The sequence below is a fragment of the Prenolepis imparis genome, unplaced genomic scaffold (assembly GCF_030444845.1).
Source record: "Prenolepis imparis isolate NDT839.2.m4 unplaced genomic scaffold, iyPreImpa1.0 SCAF_2, whole genome shotgun sequence".
Taxonomy (NCBI): domain Eukaryota; kingdom Metazoa; phylum Arthropoda; class Insecta; order Hymenoptera; family Formicidae; genus Prenolepis; species Prenolepis imparis.
The window spans coordinates 23,198,559-23,218,058 of record NW_028141160.1 but is presented as its reverse complement, the minus strand read 5'-3'; the positions used below and the strand labels follow the sequence as shown (position 1 = coordinate 23,218,058).

The 19,500-nt window shown below is 38.0% G+C and overlaps 3 protein-coding genes across 19 annotated transcripts in view; 1 reads left to right on the top strand and 2 right to left on the bottom strand.

Annotated features, from left to right (window-relative positions):
* Positions 1 to 539: 539 nt before the first annotated feature.
* Positions 540 to 9,020, bottom strand: LOC145933004 (uncharacterized). Of its 4 annotated transcripts, none has more exons than XM_083032321.1 (16): positions 8,956 to 9,020; positions 7,937 to 8,209; positions 7,213 to 7,344; positions 6,299 to 6,638; positions 5,859 to 5,903; positions 5,660 to 5,785; positions 5,301 to 5,450; positions 5,064 to 5,192; positions 4,405 to 4,586; positions 4,044 to 4,152; positions 3,307 to 3,522; positions 2,422 to 2,651; positions 2,006 to 2,222; positions 1,522 to 1,705; positions 1,105 to 1,207; positions 540 to 1,023 (listed from the first exon to the last, which is right to left on the bottom strand). In XM_083032321.1, exons 2-16 carry the CDS (start codon positions 8,180 to 8,182, stop codon positions 943 to 945), a joined length of 2,490 nt encoding a protein of 829 aa, XP_082888447.1. In that variant the 5' UTR covers positions 8,183 to 8,209; positions 8,956 to 9,020; the 3' UTR covers positions 540 to 942. The 4 variants fall into 4 exon arrangements, with proteins under 4 accessions (XP_082888447.1, XP_082888446.1, XP_082888445.1 ...); XM_083032320.1 differs by having other exon boundaries at positions 8,708 to 9,016; XM_083032319.1 differs by having other exon boundaries at positions 541 to 1,023; positions 8,319 to 9,016.
* A 1,218-nt stretch (positions 9,021 to 10,238) lies between these two features.
* On the bottom strand, positions 10,239 to 17,042 carry LOC145933005 (uncharacterized). 2 transcript variants are annotated; one of them, XM_083032323.1, is made up of 11 exons: positions 16,910 to 17,042; positions 12,992 to 13,122; positions 12,753 to 12,910; positions 12,403 to 12,654; positions 12,267 to 12,331; positions 11,733 to 12,186; positions 11,499 to 11,649; positions 11,300 to 11,420; positions 10,904 to 11,187; positions 10,634 to 10,831; positions 10,239 to 10,558 (listed from the first exon to the last, which is right to left on the bottom strand). In XM_083032323.1, exons 1-11 carry the CDS (start codon positions 17,022 to 17,024, stop codon positions 10,439 to 10,441), a joined length of 2,049 nt encoding a protein of 682 aa, XP_082888449.1. In that variant the 5' UTR covers positions 17,025 to 17,042; the 3' UTR covers positions 10,239 to 10,438. The 2 variants fall into 2 exon arrangements, with proteins under 2 accessions (XP_082888449.1, XP_082888450.1); XM_083032324.1 differs by lacking the exon at positions 16,910 to 17,042 and adding an exon at positions 13,307 to 13,539.
* Positions 14,453 to 19,500, top strand: part of Pmca (plasma membrane calcium-transporting ATPase 3) — an 88,173-nt gene continuing 83,125 nt past the window's right edge. For 6 of the 13 annotated variants that reach the window (XM_083032286.1, XM_083032285.1, XM_083032284.1 and 3 more), the window contains exons 1-2: positions 14,453 to 15,463; positions 16,306 to 16,472. The gene's annotated coding sequence lies outside the window, so the exon portion shown is untranslated. The remainder of the gene's footprint in view (positions 15,464 to 16,305; positions 16,473 to 19,500) is intronic. The other 7 variants (XR_014424798.1, XR_014424800.1, XR_014424799.1 and 4 more) reach the window with 4 other exon arrangements.

Here is a 19,500-nt window from a genome sequence, read left to right as displayed (position 1 = left end):
TTCGTTCTCGCGATCGTTGCACAGGATAGTTACGAAAGAAAAAATGAATCGACGCGTTTTATATCGCGGTTTCGATGACTCATTGATTTTATTTTGATTAATCGTCTTTATGTCATACTGTTTAATTATTATTTACACAACTAGAATATACTAGAACTAAAATATATACTATGTATTTAGCTTGATTGCAAGCGCGAAATCCTGCTTTTAGAGCATTAAAAATGATGATGGCCGCGTAAGATGATCCATCGTTATCTACGACATGTTTCTGTATGCATAATTGAATATATTTAGAGCGACACTAAAAATAATGTTATATGCGTAGCTGCGTAGTGCAAGATATATGTACGAGATATACACATATTTAGTATATATTTCAATTAGTTCCTTGTGTATCAACCTTTTTTTACGATAAGAGTAAAGTTTGAATATTTTTTCAATTATAATATCATTATTTTGAAGCACAAAAAGCGTGTTTAGGATTAGTGTGAAGGTGGAATGTTAAGATACAAATTCATCGATAAACGAGTTGGTCTCGATATTTGTATTTAAAAAAAGTATTACACTCGTTCACACATACATATATTATTTCGTCATATTTATGCATTGATAATATATCTTTGTAAAAACATAATTATAATATAATTAAATGATTTTATATTATTCTTTTTTGCACAATTATAGATAAAAATATAGATTTAATGATCCCTCGTTAAAATACATTTACGCATACGATAAACTAAGCAATAATTACGCATACGATAAAATAAGCAATAATTACGCACATTGATTGATCTTGTTTATTATTTTCGTATATCAGATAAATAGAGCGCTCTAAAGAGCTAATTGTAAAATCGAAGAATGAGAGAACGCGCTAGATGTTAAAGTTCTTAATTAACGGCGATTAACAACGCATCGTATATCTCAGAAGAAAATGCTCTCCTAATTGCCTCCTCCTATTAATTCGTCACGATATTTTACGGGATAGGCTAATTGGTTGCCTTTATTCCACGTATAGAGCTCCTGCAACGAAAAGGGAAACTTGAATGAGCATAAATGACCAGAATGGTGAAAGGTGTCTCTCACCATATTAAGCGTATATACCTTGGTTTTATGATTATAGCTGACCGCTGTGGTCTTGTGGTACGGATTCGTGAACGATAGTGAAACGTCCCGCATCGTATTTTGATACAGATCGAAGGCGAATCTACGGAATTGGGTCAGCTTTGGTATAATAACGATAATTTTGCGGTCGGAAAAAGCGATGTACACAGACATTCCGTATGATTATTCACGGATAGATCTCTTGAATATGTTTCCGATAATAATATATTTATAGTGATATTTTTGTTCATATAAGTATATAAAAAAAATAAAAATGAAAAAAAATTTCTTTTTTTTCGCAGTGGCAAATAACGAATAATGAACCCCGATAAAGAGTAAAATTATTAGGAAATTGTATATTGAAGAAAATTCGGGATATTTGTAAGCTCTTTAAAAAATAATTTCTTCTTTTCTTACCGTATTTTCATAGTTTCTTCGGTGACACTGTGTATAGCATAAAGCACCCCACCCGCGATAAACATCTCTCCGAATCTATGATGATCGATACTGATGTTCCACGCGTACTGAATGGTCATCTTTGTGGGATCCATTTTCACCACCACCGTATTGTTGGACGGTAATCCATAAATAACCCATAAACCTGCGCAGACGCGAACGTGTCTTGTACGGATAATATTTAATTTTCTTATTATAATAAATATTTTATTCAATTACATCATCTATGATGTATCAATGTACATAATATCCGAGAAATATGTATATCCGTAAAAATAATCCAGAAACGTATTTTGTACGGATAATATTTAATTTTTTTTATTGCAATATATATTTTATATTCAATTATAATCATCTGTGATAAATATTTCAATATATAATATCTGAGGAAATATATATGGGGGAAGAGGGGATGAAAGGAGAAAATGCCGATCCGTCGTTTTACCGTTCTCGTCCACGTTGAAATCCACGTAAGTGAAATTGTGCGTGTAGAGGTAGTTCTTAGTATTGACCAGCAAGCCCGGTAGCTGCATCTCGCAATTGGCGAAATGTCGATTGCACTCGGATTCCGAGGACGATCCGTAGAGATCGAATCGAAAGACCGACGAGCGATTTTGGGGATTGTAGAAGAACGATTTGTTGTAAACTACATGTCCGTTACCCTAAAAAATAATATCGATCAAGCATAATTCTTCACTTGCTCGTCCATTAAACATCAAAAAATTTTATACAGTTTCCAAGATTTACAATTTTTATCTCATTGTCATTCGTGTATATTTTTATAACTCTTCTCAGAAAATTGCGTAAATAAAATTAGAGATCCTTCGCTTCTTTCTCTTTTGGAATTTTAAAACCACCGACCTGAAAAGGATGGGGCAATTTTATCGGACGACCCGTCTCGTTCTTGAAGTGTTCTTTCGATTTGTACTCGTAGATGTAGGACATGTCCCGTGTGTTATTGCGAGTCACAAAGAGTCGATCGGACATGATATCATGAGGATATCGGGAGAACGCGTCGTGCATCCAACTTCCATAATAGTCGTCCATGCTCCCTTTCAGCACAGGCTTTCCTACGGCTTCTATCAAACCCTCTGCGAATTTACGATGATTATTAATTTTCGAGTCCGCAAGTTGGCAGAGAGAGAGAGAAAGAGAGAGAGTCGGCATGAAGAAGTTTTGCTTTTTCGTTCGCGATACTCTCGTGATCACTCTCGTATTTGACGAGTGCCGACCAGAGTTGGTTAGTTGCGCAAACTTTCGCGGCACTTTTCGGTCATTAATGATTTTCAATTTACCATATTTTCCCGAAAGGGTCTCGATGAGCTTGCAGTTAAAATCCAATTAAGATATATGTCAAATGAGAATGTATCTTAATTAAATTATTTTATTTTAAACAAGTTCTCCGATTTCTGTTTTTTCTTTTTCACGATAGAGATTGACTTTCACGTAGAGCTAGAAGCCAATATAAAATGAAATTTATCGATTTACATTTATAAAGCTGCACGGCGATTCTCTTTTCGTTACTTCTATTTTATTTCTGTCGCGTTATATTTATTTATCTCTTTTCTTTTTAATAGAAACGTCATACGTCATTAAAATTTCCTATAGAAGGAAAAAGAGAGGAAGACGTTATGTTTGCGTTTATGCTGCAACTTTACTTGTACCTCTTGAAATTAATTTATACTACCGTCTGCACACACACAAAAACGCTGCTAGAATACATTAGTTAGTAATGATTAAACGTACCGGCTAACGGCAGCGGTAGCCGCGTAATGTTAATACCGCGCAAGGGTTGAACGTTCACGTACGCATCCACTATATCTGTGTACGTGCACTTTGGGCAAGACGTGCAGGTTTCTTTAGGAATGCACAATTCTTGTTCCTGATCGACGCTCGGCGGCATAGGATGACCATAAGTAACGTCCTTCCCCAACTTCAGTTTCTCGACGTCTCTCATGTCGTCTAGAATTATGTATTATTTTATTATATTAATTGAGAAATTCAATGATAAATCTAATTTTCAGAAAATAAACGATATATGTTTATTTATTAAAAGCGATATATTTTAGGAGATATTTAAGAAACTTGGCATTAAGAGAAATTAAATGTTGAATTTTTTTAGAAAATCTTAGAAAAATTATTCGAGAATTACGATACAAAAGCAAGAATCACACATATTCTACACATTTTCTAGAATTTATCTTATCCATATGAATTTGATAAAATGCGCAGATTGCTTTTTATAATTAAATATATTAAATATCAGTTTTGTTTTCAAACATTTCATTAAGGTCATAATAACAATTCAAGTTATATTCAATATCAAGATTAGATAGAAGATAGAAGATTAGATAGAAGAACGTGATTCTGCCTTTTATATCTCAATGTTGTAATTAATTATTAACTTCTAAAATATATAATGGCTCTTTGTTTTATATTTATTATTGAGTTATATCGAGTAAAATACGTGTGATAAGACAAACCATCCACTATAAAGGATCCCTTGGTAACATCAAGATCATTTTTCGCCACGCAATGGTAAATTCCGTGATCCGCCGACGTCACTCTTATAATTCTTAGCTTCATCTTCAACTTTTCGGAATAATTTCGCACGCATTGCAAAAAAAGTATATAAGTATTTGTTATGTTAATAAGATTTTAAAAAAAATAGCAAGTGGGATAAAAGAACGATTTTGCATATTATCGAATTTATGCCAAATATGCAAATGTTATATACATCGTTGTGTACTTTTTCTCTTACTTCAAATTTTCAAATAGACAATGACTGATTGTGAGGAGAGAATTGCGCAGAATATGCAACGTATGCGGTTCGATAAAGATTACCTTATAATCTCGTCTCTCATAAATCTCCGTTCTGTATTTATCCGATATTTTCAAACGACGACCGTCCCCGCGTTCCCAGTGCACCACCGGCTCGGGAAAGGCCTCCACCTCGCATTCCAACGTCGCCGGATTTTGGTTCCGCACGAGAACCACCTTGTTGCGTATACGAATAAACGGTGGAACTGGAACGCGCGATCGATTATCAGATTTGTCTCTACCTGTGCATCTATTTCGGTTCAAATAAAATTGGGGTCCTTTCGGAATTACTCATTCTAATAACGTCGAAACCCAGAAAATATTCACGTTTATCGCACAGTACAGAAAGTTTAAATATTTTTTTCTATTTTTTTTAAGGGTCATTAAATGGATTATCATCTGTATTCGTAATATATAATGTGTGAAAAATATTTAATTATGTAGCGGTTCAAAGTCAATTAATACAGAAATAAATAATATTATTTAATAAAAACTATATTATAAATTTGTAAAGTGTAATAATATAAAAGAAATATAAATGATATAAATAAATATAAATAAATAACATAAAAGAGATGGGGTAAAAAAGTTTTTACATGCCATGAAAAATGAAAAATTATTATAATATTTGTCACATATATTATATATCATAACTTTCTCTAAGAAGATTGCAAAGTGCTTACATTTGACTTGAAGTTTGAATTTTTTGGAACTTGCTGGTGGTATCCCGTTGTCGGCGTTACACACATATTCGCCCATGTGTTCTCGATTGACCACGCTGATATTAAAAGTGTGGCCCGTAATCGAATTCACTAGAGTCGTAAGATTTTATTTATTTTTTTTTATACGAAAGCTCATTAATTTCGCACTATTCGCTCCGTTTATTATTATTACGAATTAGAAAATTCGACTATATATACCGTGCCAAGTTCCCATAGGTATCGTCGAACCGTCTATTTTGGCCCACTGTATAACGGGTTGCGGTTTCCCACCGGCTGCGCATCTCAGTCGTATATTGCTGCCTTCTTGCACGGAAATTACGTCGCTCGCGTTCAACGGCGATGCGATCTCTGAAACGTCGTACTTTCAAAGAGACTTTTTCTTCATGACAACATCGGGCAAAATTGCAATAATATCGAAAGAGATGAAAGGATCGAAAATTTATAATATTACAATTTTGCACATTGAAGATTCGATAAATTGCGACAAAAAGAAAGAAAAAAAAAATACATTAATCTCGTTAAAAGTTAAAAGAGTAAAACCGGTAGTCCTCACCTACCTACGATGGATGGCGGTATTAATATGTCATGCATGCTGTGGTCATTGATGCTCATTTTGTAAGCCTGTATACCTGGCATACCGTCTTTTCCCGACATTCCGGGACGACCGGGCGGACCTAAGTCTCCTGATACATAAAAAATTCATTTGTGAAACAAATGAAGTAAAAAAATCACTGAACCATTATTATTATTACCCACCGCGCGGTCCCGGTGGTCCTTGAGGTCCCATTTGACCGGGTCTTCCTATATAAATACAAAATGTCAGTGTACCTTTTTTTCTTACGAAGTAACAAAAAATTTACGACCCTGTTGCAAAATTTTATAGAATTACGACGTTACGAAATTTACAATTTTATGTTACGAGTTGATATATGTATATATAAAAAAGTAAAAAATATGCTAAACTACATTTTACAGCAAAGTAAAATTATGTATCTCTACGTAATAAAACAAAACGTTAAAAAGCAGCATTTAAAAAAAATCGAGGACACAAAAGCCGATTTTTCTTGCATTTAGTCATTTCCATCAAGTACTTTACATTTAATTGCATGTTTATTTTCAACATGTAAATGCTTGTTTACGACGAATTTTAAATTATACGATACGTGTTTGTCAAGTGATTATACATCTAAACGCACCGTCTGTTCCATTTCTTCCAGATGATCCGGGCGACCCGTTCATACCCGGCTTACCATTGGTCCCGGGTATGCCATCCAGACCACTTCTACCAGGAATCCCGTCCAAACCAGGTTCACCCGGTACACCGTCCCTTCCATCGAACCCTGGTGGACCGATGTCACCTTTGGGTCCTCTGACACCAGGATGGCCAGGTTGTCCGGGAGGTCCTTTCGATCCCATCATTCCCTGGATACCTGGCAGACCTGGTTCACCAGATGGACCTGGATTTCCGGGAGCACCAGGAAGGCCCGGTGGACAGTACTTTGCGGATGAACGACAAAAGTTCTCGATCGCATCGAACTGAAACACAGAGTAAGTGGATATATAGGATACCCGAATATTTTGTACACTGTTGTTTTATATTTAAATTTATATATGTATAATATAAACTTTTTTTACTGTATATGGTAAAATTTATATATTTTTCTATATAATTTCTATTAAAATATTTTTATGACCTATAGTTGCTTTCAATTTTTTATGGTTTTGAATTGTAAGAAATTTGAAAGGTTTGGATAAAAACAATTATTGTTTTACAAATAATTTTTCAAAGATGAGCGAAGAATATATTATTTCAAGCTCTATATCTCGTTCAGTTTGAATCCAATTTTCACGTTAAAATAATAAGAAGCTCGTATAAGCGTGTTCATGTTTGCACAAACCTTCGTCGTTGTTGTAATGAGGGAAATAGGTCTAAAGAACACTTAGCTCCCTTATCTTCAAGTATCCTACATACGCGATACTCTATATAGGTGATGGAACTTGTCGACGGAACATCGCGGCGAAGCTTGAAGTTTGCACGAGAGTATTGAGAGAAGGATGTATCGCGCGAAGCAGGTAACTATATAGTTCTAACAATCGCGAGAGAACTGACTTGTATTCGCGTGTCGGCGTTCAACCAGACCCAGTCTTGACCTCCGGCCGCCGTTGGAGACGCGGAACCAGATACCATGATAGGGGAGGCTGTTACCTTCCTTGTACCTTGGATTTCCTTATCCTCTCGAAGCTGTAACCGAGCGATCTAAGCAATTCCGCGATACTATATACACGAGAGATATCTAAGATATCTTTACGAAATTAAATCGGGAAATTTAATCTCCTAGAAAATTCTGAAGAATTTAATTCACAGAAAATTAACAAATTTTCTTCAACTGTAAAATTAACTTTTTTTTTTACTTTATTTTTTATATATAACTTATATATCAAAATTTTATGTCAATTATATATATATATAATAAATTTTATATTAATTATGTATATACATATACATATATAACTAATATAAAATTTATTATTCAACTTTTATTCAATTATATATATCAAAATATATATCAAAATTTTATATTAATTATATATTTATATTAATAATATAATTAATATATATACATATAAATGGTATAAAATATTCTTATCTATTTTTTTAAATTTTGCTATCTTTTATTACGAAATAATGCAAGAAAATTCTAGTATTTTGAAACTGTTCCTCTTTTTAAAAAATTAGACTTTTATTTTCACGAATAGAATTAAAGATTCTTTTTTCTTTTTTCGTTAAAACGATTTCTTTAATTATTGTATATAAGTATATACTTTATACATACCCTACTTGCTATGTCAGAAACTGCATTGTCTTCGCCGGTTGGCAATGCGCTGCTGCGTCTTCGCCGCGGAAATGCCGGTGGATACTGACTTTTTACCAAACGAAGATCGCTGTCCACGTTCGTGACATACTTGTACAGATAGACAGATGTGAAAAACTGAATGATAAATTGCAGCAAAATGAGAACGAGCAACACGCGCGGTTGGAGCATCCATCGTTGCACCAGTAAAGCACTCTTGCTGTTCATGTTGATGTTAGTTAGTTAGTTTTATCCCTGCAAAAAGTTGTGTTTGAAAAAGTTTGCAAATTATACCAATTTTTACATATAAAAACAAGTAGTAAAAAATTGAAAGAATATAATTAAAAATCTTAAAAATACTAACAACGATAATCATACCCCCTCGAAAATGACACTTTAAAGTAAAATATTGAATTTTCAAGTCAAATCGCTGTTGACGGAAATTAACGATATCGATAGCGATTCGTATGTTACACAAACGTGTGAATATAATAATAGTCCGACGTGTGTATTAGCGCGAAGATGCGACGCGCGCCAGAACGCAACTATCTCAATTGAATATATCTCTGCCGCACCGCACAAGAGAGAGAGAGAGAGAGAGAGAGAGAGAGAGAGAGAGAGAGAGAGAGAGAGAAAGATCGAAAGATCAAGGGAGAGAAGCGTATAGTTCTGTGTCGTCTAATTGGTTACTATCAAGTGGAATTGACTCTATATTAAACTACTGAAACATCCGCGAGTTTCCATATCCCTTACATATTCTTTTCATCACACTCTTTCGGCGCAATTTTATTACGCGTTAAATCTCGAAGTTAATTTTCTCAAACGATATTTCCGCGCGAAAGGAGTACACACTCGTTAGCGAAAGAAAAAAAAGTAAAAATTCACAGTCTATTTTGTATAAATGTTCGATTTCACGCGAAACGCGATACACGTGATTTTTTCCCAAACGCGATCAACCGGGGAGGAAATTGCGAGCGCGTTAACAAAAAAACACAATTTACACGAGCATTTGCGGTGTCTATATGTGCCTGTCCTAATGTAAACTAATATAAACCGTGAGCCGGTGCGCCCGTCGTCGGCTCGGCACAGACGAGACGCATGCGTTAAGCATTTCTCTCTTTCCCTTTTCTCTCTCACTCTCTCCTTCTCTCTGTATATATATTACACTACGGCCAATTGTCATACATTCATTGCACGTGTGAGATGTGTGTGCGACGTGGAGAGAGGATCCACACATTTGTGAATGCACGGCTCTGTCATTTCGTCGCACATTTATATACCACAGTTATACATGATATAAACGACGGGGATGCATTTCAGTATTAATTAAAAAAAAATCAATCTCTCACGCTGCAACAGTTTCTTTCTTGTAATGCTTCGTTACGACTCGTCCAGCAACGAATTATCACTCGATGATGATTAAGTGAAAATATTACGTACGGTAGAAATATATACATAGGTTTCCAATGAATTGTACGCATATACAACTTTACATATACATATCCTTATGAAAAAAGACTAAATAAAAGATATTTTTAAATATCGATACTCTTTTGCAGCTTCAAAATATCGATATTTTAAAAGGATATTTAAAACTTTAAAAGAAGCCACAAAAATTCAACGCTTGTATATTTTGATAGTACATTGTATAAAGATTATTTTTATATCGTAAACATACCAACGTACAAATTATTTTATTTAATATATGAAATATAAGTGTGCATTGTTCTTTGAGCGCGTTTTAAAGGTCTCTTCAAGACATACAAAATGAGCTCTCAGAAAATGTTCTACGACTTACACAGGCCATACTTTTTTAATTCAAAGTTTATAGGTCTTTTGCGAAAATTAAGACCTGTGAAAGTCGTAGAACATTCGCTGAGGGCTCATTTTGTAGGTCTTGAAGAGACCTTTAAAACGCGCCCAAGACGAATATTCTACGACTTACACAGGCCTTAATTTTCGCGAAAAACGTTTAAACTTTGAATTCGAAAATTAAGGCCTGTGTAAGTTGTACAACATTCGCTGAGGGCGCGTTTTATTTTAAAAAATATTAATCGAGTTTAAAATATTATAACATATTATTTATAACATTATTTTAATTTTTATAACATTTTTATTTTAAAATTTAATTAGCAAATTAACGCTTTAATCAGCTGAGTTCTCTCAAAAAATAATCAAGTTTAAACAAACTTTATATAAAAATATTCTTTTTTATGCATATAATATAAAATCAAGGAATAGCGCGCGCTTGTGCGGAAAAATAAAAGATAAATAAGCAGATATATCCCGTTGAAAAGTATTTAATGCATAAATACAAGATATATGTACCTTTGTTTAAGATATTTAATTGCACTCGGCAGAATATCACAGTACAAACAGGGCTTTCTGTCGCTCTGACGAAGGTGTATATATATAAATTGATTTTCTTTAATATATACATATAATACATATATTCAAAGCTCTTGAAACTAAAGTATGTGCTCGTTAATCATGTGAATCCACTTGATCATTAGTATAACACTGTGTGTCCTTTTCACATAAAACAATTTCTATATTATTCTCGAGATCATTATCAGCGTGTATATCTACATTTCGTTTCGCAGCCTGCAAACAATATTTTCATATTAGAAATCGTCGATTGTATAAACTCTTTTCAATTTTTTCTGAATATCGTCTTACCAAGTCCAACAATGCTAGAAAGTATCTGGCTACTTCGTGTTCATTTTGAGTAACAGCGTTAAAGCTAATTTTGTGTTGATCATTCGTCTTTACAGTCTCCATAATTTGCGACGCGTAGTCGCGAACGCAAAACGTCGATCTTTGCTCGGCTTCGCGTAATTTAGGCTGTATCATTTCGTGCCACTTGTCAACGTTTCTCTGAAATTGTTATTCGTTTCATAGATTTTACAACTAATATTTCCTATAGATGACAATCGATCATCGACTTACAGGCAAAGACTGCGGCGAGTCTGATCGCAACCACGTGTCGCAGAAATGTTCATGCAGAGGCGACATGTCCATGGGACTCGGACTGCGAAGTCTGGACACCTCATTAATCGAAGTGTCCATTGTGTCATTATCACTAATATCCGTATTTGCTTCCTCATTAACGCATAATTGAAATCCTAAGAGATCCAAATCTACATTCGTCACATCGTTGTATTGCAAAGGATTGTACTCTTGTATATATTTTATGCAGGTACTTAAACTTTTCTTAAACATATTTGGTCTACCTGGAAAACGGAATATCGTCGTTTAATTTATATATACATATCAACTTAATTTATATAAAAATCAATAAATTGGTATCGGACAATTTCTCTTGAAACAGGCTGATAGATTTACCTTTTTCTCTTCGCGAGGAAACCGATTCCCCAAAAAGATCGACGATATTTTTTGTTACACCTTGCCCTCTCTTACTCGATGCAAGTGCTTCCTTTATTATTCGAGAAAACTTTTGCTTAACCTATAAATAAACAATTCAGAAATATTATCAAATGCCATTAATTAATAGCAAAATTATAAGTGCTATTACATGTTTTACCGATTTTGATGTGGATTTCGGAGACTGCTTTATTTTAATCTTTGTACTGCTCTTTGAAGGAGTACTTTGTTTAATGTTTATAGCTAAATTTATTTTCGATAACTCCTCATTTGTGTCGCTTATCAATCCTAAATCGTCCGTCGATGACGTTCTAAAATAATATTGTTGATTTTAAAATTCTTTCACGTATGTTTATAGCATTAACACGTCAAGTAACAAAAATATCAAAAATACCTTCTATCTTTCGAGTTTACTGACTCGGGTGGACTATCTAATAGACTACCAACATCTATACTTTTCCTGATATTGTTGTTCAAATAATTATCATCCAAATCAATATTACTCGATAAATTGTTATTGATTTGAGTTGTTATCGATGAGTTAGTATCGCTTGGTGTATTTGGATACATCTCATTTGAGATATCGCCAGGAGTCACATTGTGACAATTATCATTTAAAGTACTATTTGGCGTTTCGATAAGTGTGTTGTTGGTACTAGAGTTCTCGGACAAAGACTGACTTTGTTGAGTCGATTCCAAAGATGTAACTACGTCAGGAATTTCTTCTTCCACCGAATCATCATTATTCCTTTCAGATTCAGCATCACTAGTATTCTGATTATTGTCATCGAGTATTGTACAATCCAGAGTCGATAAGGATTCAGAATTATCACTATCACAACAAAAATCTAAAAAGAAAAAAAAGCAAATAAATATGTCACAATTACTTGACTGAATCAAAAACTTATTTCCCCAATTAATTACATACCTTGAGGGGCAAACTCGACCATAGCATCGACCAATACACCATCCATACTTATGTTTTGATTGCAGCTATAATATATTATTAGATATTATTGTCTTACACTAAAATAGGTGCATTAAAAAAACAATTTGATACTTACCGAAAATTGTATTTTTTACCAATGACTTCTCTATTTATATCATAAATGTCAATAGAGACATGTTGCGCAATACCCTTCTCCAATTGAGTAAAGCAGCGGCTTTTTGATTTGACAGTATGTGTTGTCTGATTTTTTTTAATATTGATATTCTTGTCTACTTCCTTGGCAAAGTTGACAATTTTAAAGTCTTGAAAACACATGTCAGTCTTCCTATCTCTTTTCTTGGCAGATTTTTGTGTTACTTCTTCATTTCTAAGGAAAAAATAATTTAATATATATATTTAAAAATATATAAATATAACTTTTTTAATTAGTATATGTAACTTTTCAATATATTAATAAATACTCACTCATAATTCACTAATAAATTTCTAGAATCTTCTGTTTTACTCCAGAGAGAATCAACTCTATGCACATATACAGCTGCAGAGTTTTGCAGAACAAGCCCAGCTTCTCCAAAACTTTTGCTGCATGTTGTATTGAATAATGAGCAATATCTCTCCAAAGTCTGTAATAATATGATATTATTTTAATACATCTAACACATGACTATTATATCACTGAAAAAAAACTGATAACGTAAACATACCTGTGAGAAGGGAAAGTTCCATTTTGCCAACTCTTTCACTGGTTTCGTAAGTTGCAGACCAATATCTTGTACAGTAACCATCTTTGTTGACTCATAAATTTCACGATAATCCGCATAGAAGACATAAATCACTATAAAAGAAACGATAATATTGATATTTTTTCGCAATAATATTTATAGAAAAAACGACATTTATAGGAAATTCCCGAGAAAAAATCTTTCATCTAAAATAATATGACGCGAATATGAGGAAAAAAAACAAGTAGATGATAGTGTTTTATCTTAATTGTTAGCAACATATATCGAGACGCTTACCTAACCTAACCAGAAAGAAAGATTAGAGATAATATAAATATTCAATCTCTTCTTCACTCTGTCACTATCTGTTTTCTTGCAAATTTTGCGTGCACTTTTATCTAGGATCATTAGAAAACAACCACTTAACCTAACACGACAACAACATTAGCTGCTTCTATCGCTTCTATCCACTTTCTATTTTCTATTGCTATAGGTTCAGGCATAGATCGTAAAATATGTAGTAGGGCAATCGCGTGTATTTCATTCATTGAGTTTCATGTAGATGGCGCATCGAGCCTCGATCATTTCTGTAATTTAAACCAAATATGGTAGCGGTTTTCAGAAATGTCAAAAATTTACTAATGTTTCGATTTATTCCAGAAAAAGAAATAACTAATTTTGTTGCATTAATTCAACTGCGCATGAATTTTCTCGTAAATTGTAAACGAGATAGATATTTATCAAACATTGCTAGATCGTATTTCAAAAGTTCGCGCCATAATTCAGTTCGCGTCGCTCAGCGTCATCTCTCATCGAATCACGTTCGCGTGAGTCGTGAATTGACGTATCGGAGACTCGATTCTCGAGATTGGAATTAGCGGTTTACTTCAAGTTTATAATAATACTCTTCTCATATTGTTGCAGTACGCGCTTTCTCGGATCTTCGGCACCCGGATGTTTTGCACGACGAGGAAAATACGATACATTATACGAGTCCGGAGATAAATCAAAAGAGGTATATATGTAAAACTGATTCATAGATTTATTTATATAATTGTACCAAGATGAAAATATACATACAATCACGATCGCTCGATCATGCTCTCGGAGTATTTCGCGACGCTAAATTCTTGACATTATATCATTGATAAAAATCGACCAATTCAAGATCCCCGCTTTATTAAAAATGCGACTAAATTATTAGCGACATAATTAACGAAGGATGCAGGGCGCGCAGAGCGTTTTATTTGGGATTAAGAAAACTACGAAATTTTGTGATTTTTCTGAAATTCGGAACGAGATTCCAGGGTGGCGATCGCGGGTGACGATGATGGGGTTAGTGGGCGATAAGAGGCTGGGTGGCGAACCGAGGTGCGCATGCGCCCGCGAAGCGCCGCACGAGCGAGCACGATATATCTCTCCCGACGTGGTTCTCCCGCGATTTAGTGTAACGGCGACCGCGGTACCGTTCATACTGTGCGTTAAATTCGCACCCGAATCTCGGACAGGCCCCTTATTCCCGTCTTACACACTTTACTATCCGCGTTTCTCTCTCTTCCTCTTCCTCCCCTTCTCGCTCTCTCTCTCTCTCTCTCTCTCTTTTCTTTCCCTCTTTTCCGGAAAACGTGTGTATATATATGTATGTCCGTTTCTTTTCGCTCTTTACTCTCTCTCGGTTGCTCTATTGTATCTTTCGTTCGTTCTCTGTCTGTGTTTCCCCGCCGGTCATTCTCTCTCCTTCCATCGCGTCTACTTTCGTGCACGCGCCAACGCACATGCGTAATCAGCCCGTCATGTATTAGAAGCGCGCGATACTGACAGATACGCAAAGATAGAGAAAGAGACGCAGAGATAGATAGATAGATAGAGAGACCTGTCGTATCCATCTTCGTCGTCGCGGTGTGCACACATATACACACACATACACACGTTACACACGTGTACGTGTCACACGGAGGTGCGCGCGCACAGTCGGCGGCCACAAGCCGAAGCAGCGATAGTCAGCGGGAAGCGAGCTAAAATCGGAGTATAAATCATCATTGTCGTCGTTTTCGCGAGTTTTCGTCCTCGTCTCATTTTTCGCCAATTTCTCCCGCCAGCATTTCTCGTCACCGCGTCGATGCGCGGATGCCGTCGTCGGGATTCAGGGTCGCCGCTCTCCGTCACCAGCGATAACGCGCTCCAAGTCACCACCGTAAGCCACCACCACCACGAGCTAATTAGTTAGCGATTCGGCTACAGCCGCGGCTTTGCATCTATATGAAAAGGGGCATCAAGGAGAAAAGCCGCCCCGCATCGCCGCCACCGTCGTCGTCGTCGCGTCGTCGCCGTCGCAGTCGATACCGCCAGTAGGGAGTGGGAGAGAGGGTCGACGGGAACCACGAGGAACTCGAGTACGTCGCGAGCGCGACAGTCCCGCGCTCTCGGTGACGACGACAGAGTGGCATCCCCGGGGTAAGAATACGTATTATTCGCTCGACAATTTCGGAGTTATATATACATAGTTAGAATCCGCGACACGGAACAAGAGTATATAATATAATCGCGAGTGCGTGCGCGTTTCGTCTCGTCCTTATAACGATTGAGCGTGCATCTTGCGCCACTCCTTCCTTCCCCTTTTTCTTTTTCATTCTTCATCGAACTCGCGTGTGCTCCGACTTTCTCTCTCTCTCTCTCTCGCTCTCTGTTTCTCCGTCATCTCTGCTCCGGAAATTCTCTCTCTCTCTCTCATCGCGACTTCGGCGAATCGGTCTCTCTCCCAGGTGCCGTTCCGGACATCGAAATCGCGCCGTTCTCGCCATCATCATCCACATCAGTGGTGGAGCTAGCGATTGCGCGGCGGTGGTGGTAGCGGCGACGGCGACGGCGACGGCGACGGCGGCGGTGGCGGTGGCGGTGGCGGTGGAGGTGGCGGCGGCGGTAGCGGCGACAAGCGGCGGCAAACGGCGACAGTGTTACCTCCTCGATTCTAGGGAATCGAGCGGTTGGTCGGTCGGTCGGTCGGTCGGTCGGTTGCGGAGCGCGAAAGGTGCGCGAGAATGCCCGAGAGAGCGGCTCGAAAGTGCGGATAAATGTGTCGGTCGCGTTACAAGACGTGAAGCGCGAGCGCGAGAACGAACGGAGAGAAAGAGCGTGTAAAGAGAGAAAGAGAACGAAAGAGAGAGATAAAAAAAGAGAGAGAGAGAAAGAGAGAGTGAGAAAGGGCGTGGGGGAGGGAGAACGCTTGCAAGCGCGCGCGCGCGCGCGCGGGGGCAGCCGGAGGTGCGCACGGTTAGAGCGAGCGAGTTTATTTTTAGTGGCAGAAGGTGAAGAAGGCGGGCGAAGAGCACCGCGCGGAGTGGTATTAAGCGGCAGCACAGTGGCCCGATGAAGCGGCGTATGTGACATCGGGCTTTCCTCTCTCTTGCCACCGTCGAGGAGAAGAAGAGACACCCTCGCAGACATCTTGCTGCCACCGTCCACGGTGAGTAGTGTATATGTATGTACATGTCGCCACACTGCCCCGTCTCTCTCTCTCTCTCTCTGCCCATCCACCCACCCCCACTCACCCCTCCCCCCGCGTTCCGCCGCCTCCACCTCCGTTCCTTCTCGCCCTCTCATCCTCTTTCCCTTCCCCGAGGATTGATTCGCCATTCCGCCCACCAGGACACGAGCCTCCACTATCTCCATCTTCTCCTTCTCCCTCGCTCTTTGCCCTTTCTCTTTTTTTTCTCTCTCTTTCTATTTAAATATATATTTGTTTCGTTTCCTGCCATTTTCCCTCTATTTAAGTTTATTTATTCCTCCTCTGTTTTTCCTCTCTTGGATTCTCGCTCGTCCCTTTTTTACTACCCTCCCGATCGTACCATTTATCCATCCATCCATTTAGCTATCAGCACACACGCACGCATACATACATACCCTTCCCTGCCATGCCTTTTTTTTCTCTCTTTCTCTTCACCCTCTTTTTCCGCCTTCCTTTCATAGGAAATACCTCGGGGAAGCTTCTCGTCGTCGACCATCGTCCACTCCCCATCCCCACCAATTCACATCGCCCTCTCCGCTTGGAGTTAGGAAAATTATGTAACATGCGCTCGCGATCCGGGCGTTTCTTGCTCTCCTTTCTCATCTTCCTCTCCTCTGGATATCACCAGTCTCTGCGTTTCCCTTCCCCCCTTTCTCTGCTCTCCCTCGCTATTCCTCTCCCTCGTGCTGTGCTGTTCTTCCGAACATTATTTCGGGAGTGCCAGCAGAGCTGCCAGCGGACCCTGAGAGTGAGCGAGTAAAGAGAGAAAGAGACAGGCAGAGAAAGAGGATTGAGAAAGAGAGAGAGTCTCTCTCGTACATGATGCGTGCCCCGGGATCGAGCAGGCGCATTGTCGAAGGAAACCGTGTTTCGATTAGGGATGTGAACCGGCTCGTGCGAGATATACCGTTGCCGATTTTCTGCTAATCGCGAAATCGCCAAATTCGTCGCATCCATTATTATCATTATTCTCGAGACATTTCAGCCGCGGCGGCTACCGTCGCGTACGTATATAATGTCGCGCTCAGTTCGGTGCCAAAAATCTCGAAGCCGCTCTCGACGAGGCTCCTCCACGTTCGTAATAAGACGGGGCAATTATACGACCATCTCGTCGAATCCTACCCCGAAATTCATGATTCGCGTTACGCGAAAATTTGATGGGCAGAGAAAAGAAGGAGAGAGAACACTGTCTAATCGATACATTTGATATTTTCTGTTAAAATCTTATATTTATAAAAATTTATAAAATTCTTAATATTTCACCTGGCAATTTTATCTCGTAAGAAAATGCGTAACGCAATTTTTTTTCTCAAATTGTTTCCTCGTGGTGTAACTTGACGAGTGTAACTTGAATGAAATTCATCGTCGTTCATAATGGTTATATTCCTCGAGTAAAGAGTTCGAAGCCGGACTAATTACGGTTAAACTACGAGGTTTCAAGTTTGAAGAAAATGAAATCAAACGACCTTGTCCACCTTGTGATTAATTTGCACGCGCATATCGCGTGTCTCACGTGCGCGTGATTGGTTCCACGCCTTTGGGTTGCGTGTGGGTACCTACCAAACCTTTCGTTGGCTTCCGTTGGATTCCGTGAGGAAAAGCGCGGGAGGTTTCTCTCTTCTCCCGGGAATAGGGAATAAGAGAAAGAGAGAAATAAAAATAAAAAAGAGAAAGAAGTAGAGGCTTTTTTCCCCTACTCGCCAAAAGACGCGAGTACCAGCCGAGCTGGTCAGCTCCGACTGTAATACGCGTGAGGCACAGTCGAAGACTCGCCTTTGTCCCGCTTTCGTGGTATCGACCCGATACGGGTGACCTAGACTCACTTGCCGAGGAAATATACCCAACCTTTGACAGCCACTCGTTCGCTCGCCTGCTCGTTCGTTCGTTCGTTCGCTCGTTCGTTCCTTCGTTCGTTCCTTCGTTCGTTACGACTAAACCGGCCCGAAACGAATCGATAGAGGGTCGCCAATAATTACGCACGTGCGAAGCTCGCGCGCACGACATCGACGTCGACGACGATGTCGACGACGACGACGGGGAAATGTGCGTTCGCGTGGGATAGGAAATGCTGAATGTGTAAGGGGCCATTAAGTTTATTTCGGGGCTGCCGACGACGGTCGGAATTTGGTATTGAACCGCTCGAACTCTTCTTCTTCTTCTTCTTCCCTCTTTTCGCGATTTAGTATCTGCTCTTGTTGAACGGACGCTTATTTTTTTTCGCGAAGCGTCGAAATGTTTGACGGATTATGATTATTAATGATTATTATTGACGGAACCTGCGGAATATGCGCCATCGCGAAAATGGGGTCTTTGGCTAAGGTGCGCGGCTCTTTCGGCGAAATGGATCCTCCTGATCTCAAATAGAATTCAGAGACACTCGTGTTTAACGATCGACGACGAAGCTAGCGGAAGTACAGGTAGTTACGTTACGGACGATACGAGAGATCAGCCTTGAACCTAGCGATGCTAAAAACGCGAGATTATATTTATATACGAAAGAGTAATTTGGATATATTAAAGAATGGGAATTAATTGTGGAGATTTTTATATATCGCGAGAAGCTTGCGCAAATAAATTCTTATATCGCGGACAATCGAGCAGCACCGATCGAGGTAAAGATTTTCTACGTTTTTCGCTTCCGTAACATGTTCTAGAACTCTATATTAACGTTAACTAACATTAATGTTATCATTGCATCTTACACGCGAAGGGGAGTACGAGAGGAAAAATTATCCCGATTTTTCCTGATGAGATAATATCTACATTATATAAGGTTCATGAATTGCAAAAGTTTATTTTTTCCATATATTTTTTAATACTTGTGTATTAAGTTTTTTTTTATCAAGAGATTAATTATATAGTTATACACGACCAGTCTTTGCGAATATATCTTTTATATACAATTAGATTATCGTATTTCATCAGTAATGACCGATTTAGCTTTCTTTTTAAGCGTAATCGATAGATCGACGTTTTTTACTGTTTA

Excerpts from the sequence above, each read along its gene's own strand:
- LOC145933004 (XM_083032321.1), bottom strand. The coding sequence starts at position 8,182 with ATGAACAGCAAGAGTGCTTTACTGGTGCAACGATGGATGCTCCAACCG. Across the intron at positions 7,345-7,936 it reads TTTCTGACATAGCAAGTAGG|CTTCGAGAGGATAAGGAAAT; the intron begins GTATGTATAAAG and ends GCTCGGTTACAG. Across the intron at positions 1,706-2,005 it reads TTTCAACGTGGACGAGAACG|GTTTATGGGTTATTTATGGA; the intron begins GTAAAACGACGG and ends GCGTCTGCGCAG.
- LOC145933005 (XM_083032323.1), bottom strand. The coding sequence starts at position 17,024 with ATGGGGAGTGGACGATGGTCGACGACGAGAAGCTTCCCCGAGGTATTT. Across the intron at positions 13,123-16,909 it reads AAAAGGCATGGCAGGGAAGG|TGATTTATGTCTTCTATGCG; the intron begins GTATGTATGTAT and ends TTTCTTTTATAG. Across the intron at positions 10,559-10,633 it reads TTCTAGCATTGTTGGACTTG|GCTGCGAAACGAAATGTAGA; the intron begins GTAAGACGATAT and ends TATTGTTTGCAG.